This window comes from Telopea speciosissima, chromosome 4 (assembly GCF_018873765.1).
Source record: "Telopea speciosissima isolate NSW1024214 ecotype Mountain lineage chromosome 4, Tspe_v1, whole genome shotgun sequence".
In the NCBI taxonomy this organism is placed as follows: domain Eukaryota; kingdom Viridiplantae; phylum Streptophyta; class Magnoliopsida; order Proteales; family Proteaceae; genus Telopea; species Telopea speciosissima.
Genome location: NC_057919.1, coordinates 957211 through 977017, shown reverse-complemented (window position 1 = coordinate 977017; position 19807 = coordinate 957211). Strand labels below are relative to the sequence as shown.

Genomic DNA, 19807 nt, shown 5'->3' with positions numbered 1-19807 from the left:
AGAAAGGGGGGGGAGGGAATACACATGGAAAGAAGGGCAGAATACACATTAGGGTAGAATACACTCGAATACCCAAAATACTCAAATTACAACACTCCCCCTCAAGTTGGTGCATATATATCACACATGCCCAACTTGCAAAAAATAGAATGAAACACCTTACCACTAAGCCCTTTAGTGAAGACATTGACCAATTGATCACCAGATTGAACAAATGGAATAAATATAACTCCCTGATCTAGTTTCTCCTTGATGAAATGGCAGTCTATCTCCACATGCTTTGTCTTGTCATGCTGAACAGGATTATGGACAATACTAATAGTAAATTTGCTATCACAGTACAGCGTCATGGGTGAATTGGAACACCAAGGTCATAAAGAAGACCTTTAAGCAACAACAACTCACATATGCCATGTGCCATAGCACGGAATTCAGCCTCTCCACTAGACCGAGCAACAACAGCTTGCTTCTTACTCCGTCAAGTCACAAGATTACCTCCTACAAAGGTACAATAGCCAAATATGGACCATTGATCATCAAGCCTGCCCAATCGGCATCAGTGAAGGCTTCTACACACATGTGACTATGAGGAGAAGAAAGAACCCTTTTTCCTACAAGTCCAAGATTGCTTAAATCTGATTTATATTGAAGGAGTTATGTACCAGTCAAACATAATTCGGTGTCCGCGAATGCTGTCAAAATTGCTATGAATGAAAAAATATTTTTGGACATCAAAACAAATGAATATTTTACCGCACTTTTGGTTTTTAGCAATGTTTTACCATATTAAGATTTATGGAATTTTTAGATTTGAGAAAAACCCCAGCATTAGAAAATTGAAAATTGCACCTACCGCCGAAAATCCAGTTTTTGTTCTTAAATTGGGGGGTTGACTTTTTTTCCTTCTGGAATTTGATTTTTTAACTATTTTTATTGGATTCAAATAGGGGGGTATTTGCTTATATATGAATAATATCTTAAGTAAATGATATTAAACATAAATAAGTGTGTTTGTCCTGTGTCTGTCCTGGTTTCCAGCATAAGTGTCTGTCCTACTTTCCCACTAAGTAAAACTCCTATTTGGACTCTGTTTTTTGCAAAATCTGATAGTGTCATTGTGTTTAAATGGCCTAAAATAGGTTAAATACCAAGTTTCAAACCCAAACTATGTCTAAAACCCACCGAGATGAGGCTTCGAGTCGAAGAAAAAAAAAGTGCACCATCTCGGCGAGATCTCGACTCAACTCGACTCGGTTTTTCAAGGATCCGAGTTGGCAACGAGACCCGAGTTTTCGAACCTTGGTAATGGGTACAACTCCTTTTCCCTTTACGCACAGCAATAGGAAAATTCAAAGAGCCATCACTAAGAGGAGGAAGGTTACCAATTCAGATGAGGTGATGGGCGGTCCTAGATCTGAGGAGAGCGGTTGGCCAGGTAGAGCAGCAGTCATAGTTGTCAAGGCATCGCCTAGGCATCCAGGCGGATTTTTGGGGCCCTTGGCAACTACCACCTTAGTGGTATTGAACACCTTAGGCCCTTGGACACTTATTTATGCCAAATATCATTTAAGTAAATGTTTATTCATAAATATTTAAGTTATTATTCATAAATAAGCAATACCCCTCTATTTGAATCCAATAAAAAATAGTTAAAAAATAAATTCCAAAAGGATAAAAAGTCAACCCCCTAATTCAAGAACAAAAACTGGATTTTTTGCAGTAGGTGAAATTTTCAACTTTCTAATGTTGGAGTTTTTCTCAAATCTAAAAATTCCATAAATCTTAATATGGTAAACATTGTTAAAAACCGAAAGTGTGGTAAAATATTCATTTGTTTTGATATATAAATTTTTTTTTTTCATTCAGAGCGATTTTGACAGCATTCGAGCACATCAAATAAAGTTTGACCAGAACATAACTCCTTCAATATAAATAAAATTTAAGCAATGTTAGACTTGTTGGAAAGCTGGTTTTGTGTTCTACCTAATACAAAAAGTCTCATGTAAAAATAAAATCATTTGACCATACAAACTTCTCAAAGAACAAAAACATTTCTCTAAATCAAGAGCATTTTAATTAATTATAGATAAGATCATATTTTCTAAGAACAGTATAAACCAAATGTGAGACTAGGTATACCAAGACAATGACCAATTCCAAGAACAATATAAACCAAATGTATGTCTTGATTGTTTTAAACTTCCAATAGCTTGCTTCTTCAGTTCTGCTGTCTTCTACTTCTATATTGATTTTTGATGACTTGATGTGGCTTAATATTGATTTTTGATGACTTAATTTGACTTAATGTTGATTTTTGATTACTTGATGTGGCTTAATGTTGATTTTTGATGACTTGATGTGGCTTAATGTTTATTTTTTATGATATAATGTATATATTGTAGCATACTAAATAATGATAGAAAAGAGGGGAAATAAAAATTTTAAAAAAAACTTAGTCACCTTGGTCGCCTAGGCGGGCGCCTTGTTGCCTAAGCTCTTAGGCACCCCTCCACTGTCTTGGGTCGCCTTGACAACTATGGCAGCAGTAGTGGTAATATCGGCTGAATCTTTGTGAGACCAAGAGCGAGTGAACACCTACAATGGTTTAGCACTTGGTACACTGTCAGAAGAAGGCTGCTCCCCCTGCAACGAGGGGTGCAAATCGAGATCAGGAAAAGACAAGGAGGGACTATCAAGAGGATCAATCAGCAATGGCTTAGCACTTGGTACACTGTCAGTAGAAGGCTGCTCCCCCTGTATAGAGGGGTACGCATCGAGCTAAGGAAGAGACAAGGAGGGACTATCAAGAGGAACACTCAGCAGCACATCGTCACTAGAACTCTGCCCCTGAAGAGGAGTCGAGGAATAATAAGCAGCGGACTTATCAAACACAACATACATAATGACAAACATACGACGAGAGGGCGGAGGTAACACTTATAGCCCTTCTGAGTGTCAGAGTAGCCGACAAAAATGCATCGGAGCCCCCGAGGATCAAGTTTACTAACAAGGTGATGGTTGTGTGCGAAACACACAAAGCCAAAGACCTGGAGAGGAAGAGTAAAAGAGGACTGTTGTTGGAGAACATCCAAAGGAGACCAGGAACTCAACACGTGAGAAGGCATGTGGTTGATAAAGTAAGCAGCAGTAAGGACAGCCTCACTCCAATGATGTTTAGGGGCATGCAATTCAAACATTAGAGCATGTGCGACCTCCAACAGATGGCGGTTTTACATTCCGCGACACCGTTTTGTGAAGGAGTATCCACGTAACTAGTCTGATGGATGAAGCCTTCAACAGCAATACAGAACTGAAAAAATCCCTCAAAATATTCCTAACCATTATCACTACGGAGAACTTTAACAATACATTAAACTGGGTTTTAATCATACGATGAAAAAGTTGAAAGCAATAAAACATCTCTCTTATGGCGCATCAAATATGCCCAAGTAGCACGAGAATGGCAATCAATAAAGGTCACAAAATAACGATAACCAGAAATAGACACACAACGAGAAGGATCCCAAATATAAGAGCGAATTAAAACAAAAGGTTTAGTACTCATATTTTCTGAAAGACAGTAAACAGCACGAGTTTGCTTGGCAAAAACGCAAACATCACACAAGAAGTCATTAGGATTACACTTCTAAAATAGACTAGCAAAACAAGAGATAAAGTCCTAAGAGGTGGGTGGCCTAAACGTTGATGCCACCAATGTAACTCTATTAAGGCGGAAGCAGAAGAATCCAACTGATGAGCTTGAGGGGTAAGAACTGAAGCAGCACTCACAGGGTGACTATCCTCTAGCAGATATAGACCACCACTCAATCTACTATCACCAATCATTCCCCGTCACCAAATTATAAAACACACAATGAGATGGAAAAAAAGGTGACCTTACAATTTAAGTCCAGAGTAATACTACTAATAGAAAGAGGATTAGTAGAAAAACTGAGCGCATGGAGAACAGACGATAAAGGTAAGGAAGTAGAATAAGAAATGGATCCTTTCCCAGAGACAGATGAAAAGAACCATCAGCTACTCGAACACGTTCCTTACCTGGACCTGGATAAAAGGTAGAAAATTGACTAAGAGGAACCAGTTACATGGTCAGTGGCGCCAAAGTCAATTTTCAAGATGATGGAATAGCAAAAGCACAATGACCAACAAAAGGGATGCCTGAGTGCACAAAGTTGGAGGCAGAAGCAATAGAAGTCTGTGCTAATGAAGAAGTGGATTCCAGTCTGGACATCAGTCGGCTGAGAACAAGTAACTTATCCTGAGAAAACTGGCCCTCGATGGATGCACGAGGAGGCACCTCAGTGTGATGTGCAGGAGCAGTGTCCGAGGCACCCCATCCACGGCCACGGCCATGGCCATGTCCACGTGTAGCGGTGGAGGTAGGAAGGCCATATAACTTCCAAGAACACTCTTTTGTGTGACGTTCCTTCCCGCAATACTCATATTTCTCCGGTTCACGATCAGATAAGGACAATTAGAAGTGCAGGTAGAACCACCCCGTGACTGAGAACCAGACAGAGCCTGGACCAGTGTAGAGAGCTGATCTTTCCTGGGAAACGGGCTGTAGCATGGCTGTCCAACGGCTCTCCTCAAGCTAAACTAGAGCATAGGACTGCTCTAAGGAAGGGAATGGATCATATCTTCATGTTTCTTGAAATTGCCAGTATCGGTAAAACATGTAGCCTGAAAGGTCTCATAGAAATCAAGTTCCTACCACGTGTTGTGAAACTCAGAATGGTACTAGGACAAGGAATATCCTTCTGGGTGGTTCCATGAATTCTCTTACGCAACTCATAGACTTGTGCAGTCTTTCCAACCTGAGAGTAGATTTCCTTGGCTGCTTCCCAAAATTTCTCAGAAGAGTCCAATAGAAGATAGCCACGAGCAATCGAGGGTTGCATAGAGTTAATCTAGAAGGACATGACAAGAGGGTCATCAGAAGTCCATTTTTGTAACGAAGGACCAACAGTCGTAGGCTTCACAGCTTCACCCGTAAGGTATCCGGTAAAGACACGGGTAGCAATAGAGAGCAACCAAGAACGTGACCACATCAAATAGTTGCTGCCATCCAACTCGAAGGAGCTAACTGGAAATGAAAGAAAGTAGCTATTAGTGTTGCGAGGAGTCACACATTCAATGTTAGTAGATGTGGTACTTTCACCAAACATGATTGTTGATCAAAAGATAATCCCAACTGCTGGCTACAGCACGGTAAAGTTGAAAAAGCGGTTGAAGCAAAGGAGCATCACAGGGAAAAAAAACCAGCGGAAAAAGAAGTCGTTGGTTTAGTCCATACAAAGCAAACCAAACCCACAAAAAAGGGACCCTCAGTGGGAAAAGAGAACCACCGAGGGTTAGATCATGTAGAAGCCCTCTAGAGAAGAAGAAGAAGAGGGCTGTAGAAGAGAGAGAAAGGAAAACGAAGCTCTCGCGGTAAAGGAAAGAAGTCGTGAGAGAGAAAGGAGCCGCAGAAAGAGGTGTGAGGGCCTATAGGAGCTCTAGCGGTGGTCGGTTGTGTCACAAGAGGAAAAAGAGAAAGAGCGAAGCGGAAGGGTGCTGGAGGTGATTCCAATAGGGTTCAGAGAGGCGGTGTTGCTGTGTTGCTTCACAATGGCGGCGGTGGCAGCATAGGCACAAGGACAGGTACTAGGGCAGGGATCCAAAGACTGATTTCCGCTCTGATACCATGGTGGAAATGATTGGAGAATAGTTGCTTGTGTCCCAAGGGATCACAGCCAAGTTCTATTTATAATAAATGAGAAAAGATCAAAATTACAAGTATACCGTTAGGGTAGAATATACCTACGAGTATAACCAAATTACAACAATCATTTTTTATTCCCATCATGATCTGAAAGTGTCAAGAAAAATTTCTTTATGATTTATAAAATGTAAATTACCCTCTGTAACCCCAAAAAAGATAATAAGTAGTTCTTCCATAGTAAGGTCACTTTCCTGAACATATGATCATGCAAAAGGCAATTATTTTAACAAGATTGTGACTTTATAAGAGGGGAAAGGAAGTAAGGAACCTTAGCAAGTAATTGATTTGGTGCCACCCCAGCACTGCATGTAAGACCAGTCTCCTCATATACTCCTCTTCTGAGTTCCTCTGCAACCTTCACAACAAGAAGACAACAAGTGTCATGAGACATAAGGAGTAGCCAAACAACACACTATAAAAATTATTTCTAACAAAGAGAAATGGAGAAGCAATTAGATATTTTACATGCTAACTTACTTCTCCACTGCTAATGCCCCTTCCTTTGCAGACCTCTGTTATATCAAGGTATGCCTCATCCAAACTAGTTGCCATGAAATTGGGATCATATTTCTGGAACACTAAGAAAGAGAACATATAAATTAAATCAACTAGCAATTGAAACCTTGGGCACAGTTCAAGCTCAAAAATAAAATATCTAACCTTTTCTAGTTAAGTCACTGTAATAAGTGTACTTTTCAAAATCTATGGGAACAAAAATCAATTCTGGGCACAATTTGCATGCAATGAAACCAGGCATTGCAGCACGAACACCAAATTTCCGTGCCTACACATTCAAAGCAATCATATAATGTTCTCAATTGAAGCCACATCTGAAATAGAATAACAAACATGAGATTCTTTAACTGGATACTCGAAGATCAAAAGCATCACCTAAACCTGAGTAAGTCTCATGCCTATTAAAACTTTCTTTCTAGGGACTTACAGCTAGCAATGCACACCTCATAATTAGCAGTTGAGAGCATAGACATGCTGCCAACAGCCATTGGCTTCCCCTTCAATGAAGGGTTCTCTAATGTTTCAACAGCAGCATAGAAAGCATCCATGTCTACATGAAGCCAAATTTTTGAGAGATCACGTGCGGCTTCCAACTCAAAAATTCTTTTATCAGCAACCTGAAACATTAGCAAGATAAAACAAGAGATAATTCCATTCAGAGGCACATGTACACCCTAAGATATTTGGAAGGAGGGTTAATGATTGCAACAGTGTTCAAGAGCTATTTTGAATGGACACCAAACTGATTACATGGCTATAGTGTACCTGTGGTTATACCCATGCTATAGTGGGTCTGGTCACGCTTTCTTAATATATAGGGTTTGAAGAGGAAAAAATGAAACAGAATAGACCAGGTAGAGAAAAGGGAGAGAAATTCAGAATAAGAGACTCCATAATTTCATTTAAATTCTATCAAGTAGACACCCCGAATAAGTGAAGGAATGGCCAGCTTAATGTAGTCCTATGTAGGTAGAAGACCCACTAGGAACCAGTACTACAGGATCTGGTATGAACAGGCAGTCCAATCGGTGAAATTATGGATTTAGGTCAAAATTTGGGTTAGGTTAGGGTTTGAAGGGTTGGTTATGCTAGGCAGGTGTAGGGGAGTCTATCAGTGAAGGTCCAGTGATGGTTTGATAAGCGGAAGTGTGAAAACTTAAATGGCAGCAGGTTAGGGTTTTGGGTTTCGGATTTCGGGTTTCGAGTTTTTGAAAAGGGAGAAGTGAAGGAATCTAGGGTTTATAATTGGAATCAGGGAGGGAGCTTTGGGTCAAGTTCTCCAGGGGTGGAGATGAACACTCGGCCAAGGTATGGAAGGTTTTTAATGGCTGGAATTGTCTGGACAGAATTTTAGGGTTTTGGGGTTTAATGGGAGTTGAAAGAATTTAGGGTTTTGAGGACTGAATGGGGCAGAGGCCTGGATCGAGTGGAGGGGGTGTACTGGAGATGCTGTGGTTTGAAGTTGAAGTGATTCTGATGGTAGGTAAGGTCTATAAGTGATTTAGATGATGGGAAATTGAAGAAAACAAAGGGGGGAAACTAGGGTTGGGCTGTAGAGGGTTTAGAAGAAGTATGGGGTTGGGGATGTCTCAAACTTACTTCTATTTGCAGCGAATAATCAACAGCAACAGAACCTCGAATAAAAATTGAAACTTGCAAAGGAAAACTTGAAGGAGAGCTTGTACAAACCACCCGGGCTTCACACCGCAAGGTGTCAATTGGATCACATACCAATCCCACCTGCTTTGATCAGACACAAAGCAATCTTCACAGTGGAAGAGAAGCAGCAGCAGCAGCTTGCACAAGCAAGTTCGAATTCAAAAGTGGAGAGTAACGAGCTCCACGAATTCTATTAATTTAAATAGGGCTTAAAGTCTTACACCTAATAAGCTTAGGAGTCTAAAATACCCCTAGCCGACTTAAACTAATCCATACTCCTAAATAAATCGTGGGAGTGTGGTGTGGACCCAAAAAAAAAAAATTTACATAATAATAAAAAGGGTGACTCAAGTCACTTAAATTGAACCACTAGTTCAACTAGGTTGGGCCGGTTCAATTTAAAAACATAAAAACACTAACAAAAACTAAGTATGGATCCACTACTACTAATACTAATACTTCTACTTGGGCAGCAGCTTCTTGTTCTTCTTCTTCTTGCGGATGTAGTGCTTCAGCTCTGCATCACAGATACTACTTAATATATTTCAAAATGACAATAACACCCTTAGATATCAAGAGACCCCTCAAATGGGAATATATATATCACTCATACCTAGCTTCCTCCAGAGAAAATCAAAGTCAATAATGGTTTTTTGGTCGGAAGGTCATCTAGTTTAACTCCACTCTTCATGTGCAGGGCACAATTTGACCATGTTCCAATTGCTCTTTAATGACACCAGTCAACTTCAGTATGTTCAATTTTGTCATGTTATGGAATGCTTACAATACTGCAATAATGAATAATACATTATTACCACAGTAAAGACACATAGGAATCTGTACAAAAAACCCCAAACCCTTTCATATAATCTTGCACCACAAGTGCACCATAAACTGGTGGCAGCGAAGGGAATTCTTCCATGCCATTTGTTGAGAATCCAACGAGAAAAAGGGATTAAAAAGACCTCCTAAACTGGTGGCAATGAAGGGAATTCTTCCATGCCATATGTTGAGAATCCAACGAGAAAAAGGGATTAAAAAGACCTCTCGTGACCAAGGAAAATCATATCATGATTTCCTCCCTGAACATCTTTCTTAATAGCATTTTGAGAAAAACAAGTGAGCAAGGATACAATGCACAAGGATGGTGAATAGAGATGTCGACACATTGAGCTCATTGTTGCGTGAATACCCATTTCCGACATGATATTGCTATTATTAGTGAATCTATTTGCCTTGTGAACCCTTTGTTTCTGTTAGCAGAGAAAATAAGATAAAGAAATACCATTTGATAATGAGACATATCCATTGTTGTGAGCTTTGCACACCGAGCACGCATATTCTCAACTTTTTGTCTTATGAAGGCTTCCTTGCGTTCCTCGTTCTCAAAATATTTGGATCCTTTGCTCATCTCGTAAACTATCCTCTGCACTTTCTCCTTGTCAACTCCATCCATTCCTAAAACATCACGGGCATAAAGGTTCAGATGGAAATGAATAATTCTATCAAGTATGACTAACTGGACAAGGTGAGAAGTGAACTACAGCATTTCTTCCCCCCAAAAAAAGGAGTGTCATTCAAATCATGCAACCGTGTTACAGCCGTAAAAGAACATGGATGAAATGATGCAAACTTTAGAAACTTTTCATTTCCACTCAAATCTTTACGAAATCCAAATGAAAATATCCAATATTTAGAACAAATAATGAAGCCAAATCACTTGATTGAGTGTGAATTATTCAAGATTGTCGCCATTCCTACTAAGAAAAAAATACCCTATGGAGAATTACAAACTAATTGTATTAGATAGTGAAAGACTTTACATATATAGAATAACTTAGTACCATATTCATTGAGGATCCAAAATCATCAGTGTCTATAGTTAAATGTCATCCAAATGGTGAACAAAGTAGCAGATAATATTGCACAAAAAACTAAACTCTGACGATTTCATTCGATGCAAAATTAACCAAGGAATGGACATGACTGGTCCCAAAAGTCTGGGGATCATTTAGATACATTAGATTAAGCAGCGGATAGTTCTATAATTTTTGTTTCAGAATTTTGTCTCCCCATGGTGGCATGAAAGCAAAAATCAAGCACAAAAGGCCATATAATCACCCTTTTGAGTTGAAGAAAGAGAAACGGATTTTTCAATATGATTATGATTATTATGATAAGTTATTTACTGGCTACCCACTTCTACATTCATCTCTTCTTCTTCCCCATTTACCCTGATTGAATCTACCCAACCTGATGGAAAAAGGTCCCTCAGTGAGATGAGTTAACTTTGGCTGTTCCCGGAATGCCCCCTCCTTCTCCGGCAGCCCCCACCGCTGCCTGCTCCCCTGCTTCCTGCCCCCTGCTCCCCTCTCTGACCCTCCCTCCCACTCTCCTCCCAACTCCCCCCCATCCACCCCAGCTCCCGACCATCCTACCTCTGTCGCTAAACCCTTGGACTTCCTTCTTCTCCGGTAGCACCTCTGCAACCCCTGCCGGACATCTTCTCCATTTTGTCCCACCCACCTCCCTTGAAGATTCCAAAGTTGGCTTCTGCACCAATGGTTTACTCGACGAAGAAATCTCCAAATGGCAGTGCTGCCTTGTGGGGCATTTCCTGGGTAGCCGTCCTCCTTACCATATCGTCAAGTCCTCTCTTCTCAAACAATGGCGAGCTCTTTGCTGTTTACATCTACTTGTTATCTAGTGGGATTTTCATCTTGATTCTCCGACGAAGTGACCAAGCCCGAGCTCTTGAAGGTGGCCCCTGGCAGATTGGAAGGAAGCAGATCTTTCTCAGGCAATGGGATCATCGTTCCACCCTCACTAGGATTAACCTCAAGTCCATTCCCATTTGGATCAACCTTCCTGGCCTCCCCTTCCATTACTGGTGCCCCTCTGGTCTCAGCATCGTCGGATCGACTGTCGGCAATCCCCTCTTCTCCGATGAGCGCACAAAAAAAATGGACCGCCTCTCCTTTGCTCGCATCTATGTTGAGCTTAGTGCTGAGGACTCCCCTCCTGATTACGTCACAATCCAGGAAGAAGATGGTCACTCCTTCTCCCAGCGTGTCCTCTATGAAGGTCTGCCCCACCGCTGCTCTGTCTGCAAACTCTTTGGTCACACCTCGAAGAGCTGCGTGCCGAACCCCAACATTGCCAAGGATCTCTCGGCTTCTTCCCAATCTGCTCTGGTGACGCCGGTCGAGGCTGAGACCCCAGCTGGAGAACTCCTTCCTGCTTCGTCTTTGGCCACAGGTGCTTTGCCTGCTGAGGCTTCGCTTGCCTTGCCTGCTGCTGATTCCACCGTCCCTAAGATCCCCCTGTTTGGTTCTTCTCAGGTGGTTGCTACTCCTGGAGATAACTCGACTGGCTCTATCGCGGTTGTGACAGTGGAGCAATCAACGATGACCTCCATGGCGCCTGAGGCAGGCGACCCCAAAACCCCCCCCTCGCGGCTGGAAAAAACAAAGGAATCGTCGTCGGAGAAGTCACCGGGAACCTGCAGAGATCTCTCTTGGCGAGCTCCCCGAGGCCCACCTACCACGCTGCTCTCCTGACGCAGCCCACAATCGATTCGCTGCCCTCATGAGTCTCGATCCTGAAGACGATTGTGTTGTCACTGTCTCTTCGGCTTCCAAGGAGTCCAGGCTGACTCTCAACGAAGGTCTGCAACATCTCTCTGCGAAACCCCCTGCATCTCACCTTTTGGCCCTGCCTCGCTCCCCTTCCCCTTCTACTACCTTAAACATCAGCCCCCCCACTGCTACGCTACAAGACCCCCCCTTTTTTAGCTTTCACCCACCACCACCGAGGTCCTCTGTTCCCCATATAACCCCGTTGACCACTCCTCGTGGCCCCCCCTTGTCCCTTCTCAATTAAACCTCCCCCTCCTTATCCCCTCTCACTTAAACCTGGCCCCTGTCGAACCGACTCGCATACCCTCCCCCCTACCCACTTAACCACCCTTTCCACACTTATACCAATACGGCTGAACCCAGCCGAACCAGTCCCAGCTCACCCTTCAGGTTCAATTGGGCCCACATCGCCTTGTGTCATCCCCCCCTCCTCCCCTTCCCTAGTTTGCTTTCCCCCTTTGAAAGACTACCGTCTCCGGCCTCGCAGTGTCCCACCGGGGTCCAAGGTTAATTCCTCCACTGGTTGGCTGCCCCCTCCCCCCCTCTCTCATGATCCCTTGGATTATTTGGAACGTCTGTGGGCTCAATGCTCCCGCCAAACAAGCTGAAATTCGTGCCCATCTTAAGTCCACCAAATCCTCCCTCTGCTGCCTCCTTGAAACCAAAGTGCTCAAGCAAAATTCTTCCCGCATCGCCCACTCCCTTGTCCCCTCTTGGTCCTTCCTTTCTAACTATAACCACTCCCCCCATGGCCGAATTTGGGTTCTCTGGGATCCCACCAAATTCCAAATCTCGGTCTCCTCCTCCTCTGCCCAACTTCTCCACCTTAGCATTTCAGATCACCTTCACAACCACCTTTCTTTCTTCACCATGGTTTATGCCCTCAACCATCACCCTGATAGGATCCCCCTCTGGGACGACATTCGATCCATCTCTTCTTCTGTCAGTTCCTCCCCTTGGGGTATTGGAGGTGACTTCAATGTCGTCCGTTTTAGCCACGAAAAACTGGGTGGTTCCTCTCTAGACCACCAAGCAGTTGCAGCCTTCAACTCCTATCTGGAGGACTCTGAGCTTAGCGACCTCAGATGGTCAGGTGCTAATCTCTCCTGGCACAAGCGCTCTGGCCCTGACAAAGTTGCCTGCAAGCTCGACAGAGTCCTTGTCAATGATGCTTGGCTTTACTCTCTTCCTTCCTCCTATCCCTTCTTTGACCTTCCTGGTCTCTCTGACCACTCCCCCATTTCTCTCTTTGTCCTTCCCTCTCTTTCTTTTGGCCCTAAACCCTTTAACTTCTTTGACATGTGGTCCTCTCACCCTGGCTTCCTTCCCGTTGTCCAAGCTGCTTGGAACATCCCAGTCCAATCCTTCTCCTCTCCCCTCCTCGCCTTTTCCAAAAAACTCAAAAATGTCAAGGTGGCTCTCAAAGCCTGGAATTCCACCACCTTCGGCATTATTTCTTCTCGTGTTTCCTCTTGTCGAGACATCCTCTCCGCCATCCAACTCCGCCTCCAGTCTGACCCCCTCAACCCCTCCCTTGCTGAAGAAGAAACCATTGCTACTTCCGAGCTTGCCTCCTCTCTCTCCCAAGAAGAAAGCTTCCTTAAGCAGAAATCCAGGATCAAATGGCTTGAGCTCGGCGACTCAAACACCGCCTTCTTCCACCGCTCCCTCAAAGCCCGCTCCAACTCCAACTCCATCCTCTCTCTTACCTCCTCTGATGGATCTCTCCTCTCCTCTGTTGATGCCATCAAAGCTGAGGCCGTGAACCATTTCACCGATATCTTTTGCCCTCCCTCCCACACCCTCTCCCCCCTCCCCGATGATCTTATCAACAAATTCCTCCCCCCTCCCATCTCCTCAACTCTCTTAGCTCCATACCCTCTGACTCCGAAATCTCCTCCGTTGTTCGCTCCCACAAGGCTAACAAAGCTCCAGGCCCTGATGGGTTCAGCATGGGATTCTTTTCCACTTACTGGGACATCATTGGCGTTGAGCTTATCAGTGCCATTAAGAGCTTCTTCTTCAACCCTCACCAGATTCACTACATCAACCACACCTTCCTCTGTCTCATCCCCAAATTCCCTGGAGCTTCGTCCATTTCTGACTTCAGACCCATCTCCCTTTGTAACCTTCTCTACAAATTCATCACAAAAATCCTTGCCAACCGCTCAGCCTTGTCATTGACTCCTTATCGTGAACGATCTGCCTTCATTCTTTGGGAGAAGCATCTCGGATAATATCATCCTTTGCCAGGAAATTGTCCGCGGCCGACCGCAAGTCCCATTCTCTGATCGCCCTTTTGAAAATCGACATTCACAAGGCTTTTGACTCCATCCGTTGGAACTTCATCTCCCAAGTCCTCCTCAAAATGTCCTTCCCCCCCATCTTTGTCAACTGGATCCACTCTTGCATCTCCTCCCCCCGTTTCTCGGTCCTCTTGAATGGCAGTCCTGCTGGGTTCTTCCCCTCCTCTCTTGGTATCCGGCAGGGTTGCCCCCTCTCACCCTTTCTCTTTTGCCTGTCCCTCGAGGTTCTCTCCCGCAGTATCCAATCCAAAACTGATCTCCACCTCATCTCCCCCATCCCTAAATGTAAGCCCACAAACCTGACTCACCTTGCCTTTGCTGACGATCTTATGATCTTCTCCAAAGCCGACTCTCTCTCCATTGAGTCCATCATGTCTTCCCTCCACCTTTTCCAAGGCCTTTCAGGGCTTTGCATCAACCTGGCTAAGTCCAAAATCTTCCTTGCCGGAGTTCCTGACACCACCAAAGCTACCCTTTCCTCCCTCACAGGATGTACCATCGGCACCCTCCCAGTCCGCTACCTTGGCCTTCCCCTTATCCCTGCCAAACTGTCTGCCCACCACTGCTCCCCCATCTTAGACCTTCTTCGCAAGAGGTTGCAGCTTTGGAAAGCCAAACTCTTATCCTACGCGGGTCGTCTCGAGCTGATCAGATCGGTGCTTCAGTCTTGCTACATTTATTGGAGCGGTATTTTTGGTCTTCCAAAGGCTACCATCAAGGCAGCGGAATCTATTATGTGTGCCTTCCTTTGGAAAGGTGTTGACTCTGCCAGGTTCCTCCACCCTATGAGCTGGGCTTCCCTTTGTGTCCCCAAATCTGAAGGAGGCCTCGGGCTTAGGAGGATAAAAGATGTCAACATTGCTGGTTCCATCAAGCTCATATGGAAGATCCTCACCAACAAATCCTCCATCTGGACTTCTTGGGTGTATTCTGGACCCCTGCGCAGTGACTCTATTTGGTCCGTTAGCCCTCAGGCTGATTCTTCTTGGGTTTGGCGCAGAATTCTTCAGGTGAGGCAGCTAGCCAGAGATGCTATTTCTAGCAGGATTGATGATGGTTCGACTACCTTGCTTTGGCTTGACAAGTGGCACCCTTCTGGTGTTCTCTCTTCCATTGTCAGCCCTAGAGATATTTACTCCTCCGGATTGGACAGATCTGCCTCTATTGCTGCTATCATCTCCAGTGGCTCATGGTCCCCTCCCCCCTCCCCTCCCCACCTTGCTGACCTCTGGAGCTCCCTTCCCCCCATCCCCCCTGGGCATAGAGGCAGAGGCGACACCATCTTATGGCTTCTTTCCCCTTCGGGCAGATTCAGCTCTCACTCCACTTGAGATTTGGTTAGACATAGAGGGACCCCTTGTCCTTGGTACAGAGTTGTTTGGTTTCGTGGCCACATTCCTTGGCATAGCCTCACTGCTTGGCGCGCCCTTGCAAGCTGTCTTCCTACCCAAGCCTTTCTTCTTCATCGGCATATTCAGGTCCCCTCCAGCTGCTGTCTCTATTGGAACGGGACTGAAGACGTCGATCACCTATTTTTCACTTGCCCTTTTGCCTCCTCCATATGGACCCGAGTTCTTTGCCATTGCTGGCCTGGTCGGCGCACTCATCTTCCTCTCAGCAGGGAATGGATTTGGATCGACATGACCTTCGGAGGGAAGTCAATTTGCGACTCGGCTGGCAAGATCGCCTTCTGCGCCACTATCTCCCACATTTGGATGGAACGAAACCTCAGAAGATGGACATCCAACTCCCGCTCCTTAGACATGATTTGGAAGGCCATCTTTTTTTATGTTTCATCAAAAGTTAGATCCCTCCCCCTCAAGGATGTTAAGGATTCCCCAAGGAACAGGCTCATTGTTGTCTCCTGGGGCCTCCCTTCTTCCATTTTGCGCCCTAACTAGTCCCTTGTTTCGGCTTTTTTGCCCTTGGGCTTGTATATTCCTTCTTTTTTCTTCGTAATATATTTTTATTCATCCAAAAAAAAAGTTATTTACTGGCACTTGACAGTTGACAGTTACTTAAGGGAGCTATGAAAGCTATAATCATGAATTTATTTGAGAAAATCAGGAAGAGAAAAATTGACAGTTTGAAATTGCAGGCTTAACGTAACTGTTTTTTGCAGATAAAAAAGCTAGCAGCACCTAGATCCCAGGTGTTAGACGGAGTTTGAGTTCATTTTTTTTTCTTTCTTTTTTCTTTTTGGCGTTAACAGCGACTTACACCATGCGTTGTCAATGACGCCTTCAAGCTAGAGCTGGTCATATCGACTAGAGTCGATTTTTTCAAGCCATTTGTGCGATATTATCGGGTAAGTAGGTTTTAGACTGCTCCATCGATCCAAAGTGGCAAGAGAACCACGGTTGAAGGCGTCAAAGCCAGTCGTTTCCCGTTGAGTAAAACTTCTAGAATCCAGGGAAAACATTAAGACTCCAGATTAAATACAGAATCCTTCGACCATAGATTTGACTTCATCGTATTCGATCAGCAAAGCACGAATCGGTAAAACAAAAATCCTATCTTAGCATAAACGCAATATTTACCTGCTTTAGCGTTTGTATAAACGGTGTGGTAAGATTGCCATGGCCGAGCTGCTCCGGCCGACTCTGACGTCTCTCCCATATGCACTTCTGCACCCTTCTTCCCGTCACAGGCTGCCCTTTCGCCGATAAAAGACGGCCAAATTAATAAGGGGAGCGGTGCCATCGCGGGAACACATGTATTGGTATTTTAGTAATATCACTGTACAAACGTTCCGTGCCAAGTTTTTGGCAACAAATGAACTAAAGTTGTGATTATTAAACCTGAAATATACATTCTGAGTTAGGTCCGAAATCTGAAATAGCATAGGCTTGATTTGGTATGATTTTTATTTCAATTTTGGATTGATTTCTTAAAATAGTCAAAAAATTGAAATTGTATTGGTTGTATCAATATGAAATATTTCAAGAATAAAAAAATCCATTTGATAGTTCAAATTCTAATAATAGATTCTCTATATTTCTTTGGAAAAGATGATGGTGGTGGCGGCGGGGTAGTGGTGGTGGTGACGGTGGTGGCAGGGTAGTGGTGACGTGGAAGTAGTGGGGGTGGTGGTGGTGGCAGCGACAGTGATGGTGGTGGTGGTGGTGGTAGCGAGGTAGTGGTGGTGGTGGTAACAGGGTAGTAGTGGTGGTGGTGGTGGTGGTGGTGGCAGTGGGAGTGGGGTGGTGGTGGCGGTGGCAATGGTGGGAGTGGGGTGGTGATGGTGAGACCATTAGGAGAAGAAGGGTGGTGTTTTATTTTTAACATGAAATTACTACTTTGCCCATGAAATTAACCATGTGTTCATTCAAGAGTAAGAGTGCTAAATCAAATGAAATAGAAATTCTGAAGCAGCTCCTCAACTATTTCAGAATTTCTATTTCACTGAAATAAGGTGCAAAAATCAAACCAGACAATTTCAGAAATAAAAATCACCCCCTGAAATTGAAATAGAAATCATACCAAATCAGGCCATAGGAAACAAGTGCCATGACCCAAAAAAAAAAGTAATATCACTGTACACCCCTGAATCCGTTTTAATAGAAATCATACTAAAACGGTTGTTTTGTTTTTTATCTTTATCAGTTTTTTTTCTATTTCTGTACTGAAAACACGCTTTTGAACTCTAAAAATGGTGTTTGATAAACTTGTTCCATAAACATTTTTAGAACAAAAAAACAAGACAATTCCGTTTACCAAATTAATGGATCATTACTTGACAAAACTTACTAAAAATTAAAAGGAGAAAGTTTTCATACACGGTCGTGTAAACCGTGTATGTGAGAAGGTGGGAGTTTCAAGGCATTAATTAATGGGTGGGGATTTATGACTTTTCCAACTCTTTGTGAGAAACCCTCTCACATACACAGCTTACACAACCGTGCATGAAAACTTTTCCCAAATTAAAATGAAACATCCACCATGATCATGTATGACCATAAAAAATTAATGACAGTATGACATCTCACACTAAAATTTAAAACTTATGGCAACAATAAAATCATATATTTTTAGAACTTGCAAGTACTCCAAATCCTCAATAAACAGTATTGACTTGGTAGCTGCACAAGCTTCTCCTCTTGACTTGGCCATGTGTCTACTCGGCTAGAAGGGTGATGATGATGGTGAGGATATTGTGGGTATCAAAGATGCATTTGCGTCCATGAATTTCTGCACAACTAGTGCATACAGAATCTCTTCCAAGGCCTTTCTTCTCTCATTAGTCTTGAGCTCAGCTATTATCCTATGGTATGGTGAGGATATTGTGGGTATCAAATATTTTTCTTTTTGTTTCTCAGCATCACGGTCAGTTTGAAGTTGTTCAAGCTGCTGGTCCATAGCATCAGGGACAGATGAGGGTGGCTTTTCAAGATCTGAGATAGGAACTACCCAACTGGAGACTCCAGTTCAAGCTGCGATTGGAGTTGCTGCTTCTGCAGATTCAGGAGATGAAGGCCTTCACAACAATGCTTTTTCTTTGTACAAAAATTGATTTCTTGTGGCCTTGCTTGAGAAGAGCAATTGAAGGAGAATTCTCCATCCATTAATCAAATAAGAAATAAAACCAAGCTTTAGTGCCTATTTCTCAACATTTAAGAATTTTCACCAACCCCCCCCCCCCCCCCAATCAAATAAAGAAAATAAAAAACTAAAAGAGCTTTTGTTTTTGCTATTCTACATAACAACTCTTTACTAGCCCCCAAATCCTCAAGTATGAAAAATCTATAAAATCCAAAATTCCTACACCAAGTTATCTCAAGCAGACTCTCAACCAGATGGGGGAGACTATCAAACTTATGCTTAAAAATTACTTGAGGAAGAAATAAAGTTATCTATTTACTCTAATTTTTAATGTATAATTAATTATTTTTAAGGGTAAATTACACATCACCCCCTGATTTTTAAATGAAACTCAAATCACCCCCTGGTTTTTGAAAAGACTCAAATCACCTTGTACAAATACATCTTTTAAAAAAATCTAGAAAATGAAAAAGTGCAAAGATGTGAATGATTTAATAGGGTAAATTACACATCACCCCTTGGTTTTCAAACGAAACTCAAATCACCCCTTGGTTTAGACCCCAATATGACAAATTAGTCCCTACCGTTAGTTTTATGCTGTTAAGTGATGATGTCAGCCAGTTAAATAAATTTGAATTCCTAAACTACCCTTGACATCCAAACATAGATTTTGAAGGGTAGTTGTTACGCCCCAGCCCGGTTTATAAGGGCAAAGTGTGACTGGATGTATCTCACATCCAACCAACCCACCAGGATCGCAAGTGTTGCACTCTATTCACGAGTCTCATTCATAAATATAGAATTAAATGCAGCGAAAGCAATTTAATATAAGAATAAGGTAGTAAATAAAGAAGATCTAGTGCTAACAGTAGTGTTTATATTAAGTGAAACTTTGAGTTACATAACATCTTCACAAAAGTATCCCAAAACCCAAAAGACTTATATACATGTTTATACAAAAGTGTTTATACAAAAAAAGAAAAAGGAAAGAAGTAGCCTGTTAGCCAGGTAGCTCAAGTGAAAGTACAATCGTCGTAGGAACACTAAGCATCGTGCTCCACCAAGAGAGGAGTATCGACTCCGAGAACTGAAGGAGCATCTTGAGTGGAGGAGACTCCCACAGAAGTAGCAGCAATATCATCTGAAAAATAATGTGATCACAAGGGGTGAGCTCCACTGAGTCCAGTAAGAAAATGCATGCAAACATATCATAAGAGTCATGATGAATGTCCTAAGTAAGCATGCTCCTAACATGGATACTAAGTCGCATGGGGTATAAGTGCTACTGTAGCAGCATACTAGCCTTAGTCCCGGTATGAACCATCGGTCACTCGAGGGAAAGTATTCTACTACGGTGAAGA

General features: G+C 43.1%; 2 protein-coding genes and 1 long non-coding RNA gene across 3 annotated transcripts in view; 1 reads left to right on the top strand and 2 right to left on the bottom strand.

Annotated features, from left to right (window-relative positions):
* LOC122658885 (DNA polymerase kappa) overlaps positions 1 to 16598 on the bottom strand; it is a 115076-nt gene extending 98478 nt beyond the window's left edge. Inside the window, 6 exon segments of the mRNA XM_043854034.1 lie at positions 6054 to 6140; positions 6263 to 6442; positions 6444 to 6569; positions 6745 to 6918; positions 9246 to 9418; positions 16445 to 16598. Of these exon segments, the coding sequence (XP_043709969.1) occupies positions 6054 to 6140; positions 6263 to 6442; positions 6444 to 6569; positions 6745 to 6918; positions 9246 to 9418; positions 16445 to 16523 (819 nt within the window). The 5' untranslated portion in view covers positions 16524 to 16598.
* On the top strand, positions 1384 to 18171 carry LOC122658889. The gene is made up of 3 exons (XR_006332503.1): positions 1384 to 1395; positions 4503 to 4507; positions 17987 to 18171. It is a non-coding gene; the product is annotated as an uncharacterized LOC122658889 (long non-coding RNA).
* LOC122658887 overlaps positions 6221 to 19807 on the bottom strand; it is a 46480-nt gene continuing 32893 nt past the window's right edge. Inside the window, exon 5 of the mRNA XM_043854041.1 lies at positions 6221 to 6249. Coding sequence (XP_043709976.1) covers positions 6247 to 6249 — 3 coding nt within the window. The 3' untranslated portion in view covers positions 6221 to 6246. The remainder of the gene's footprint in view (positions 6250 to 19807) is intronic.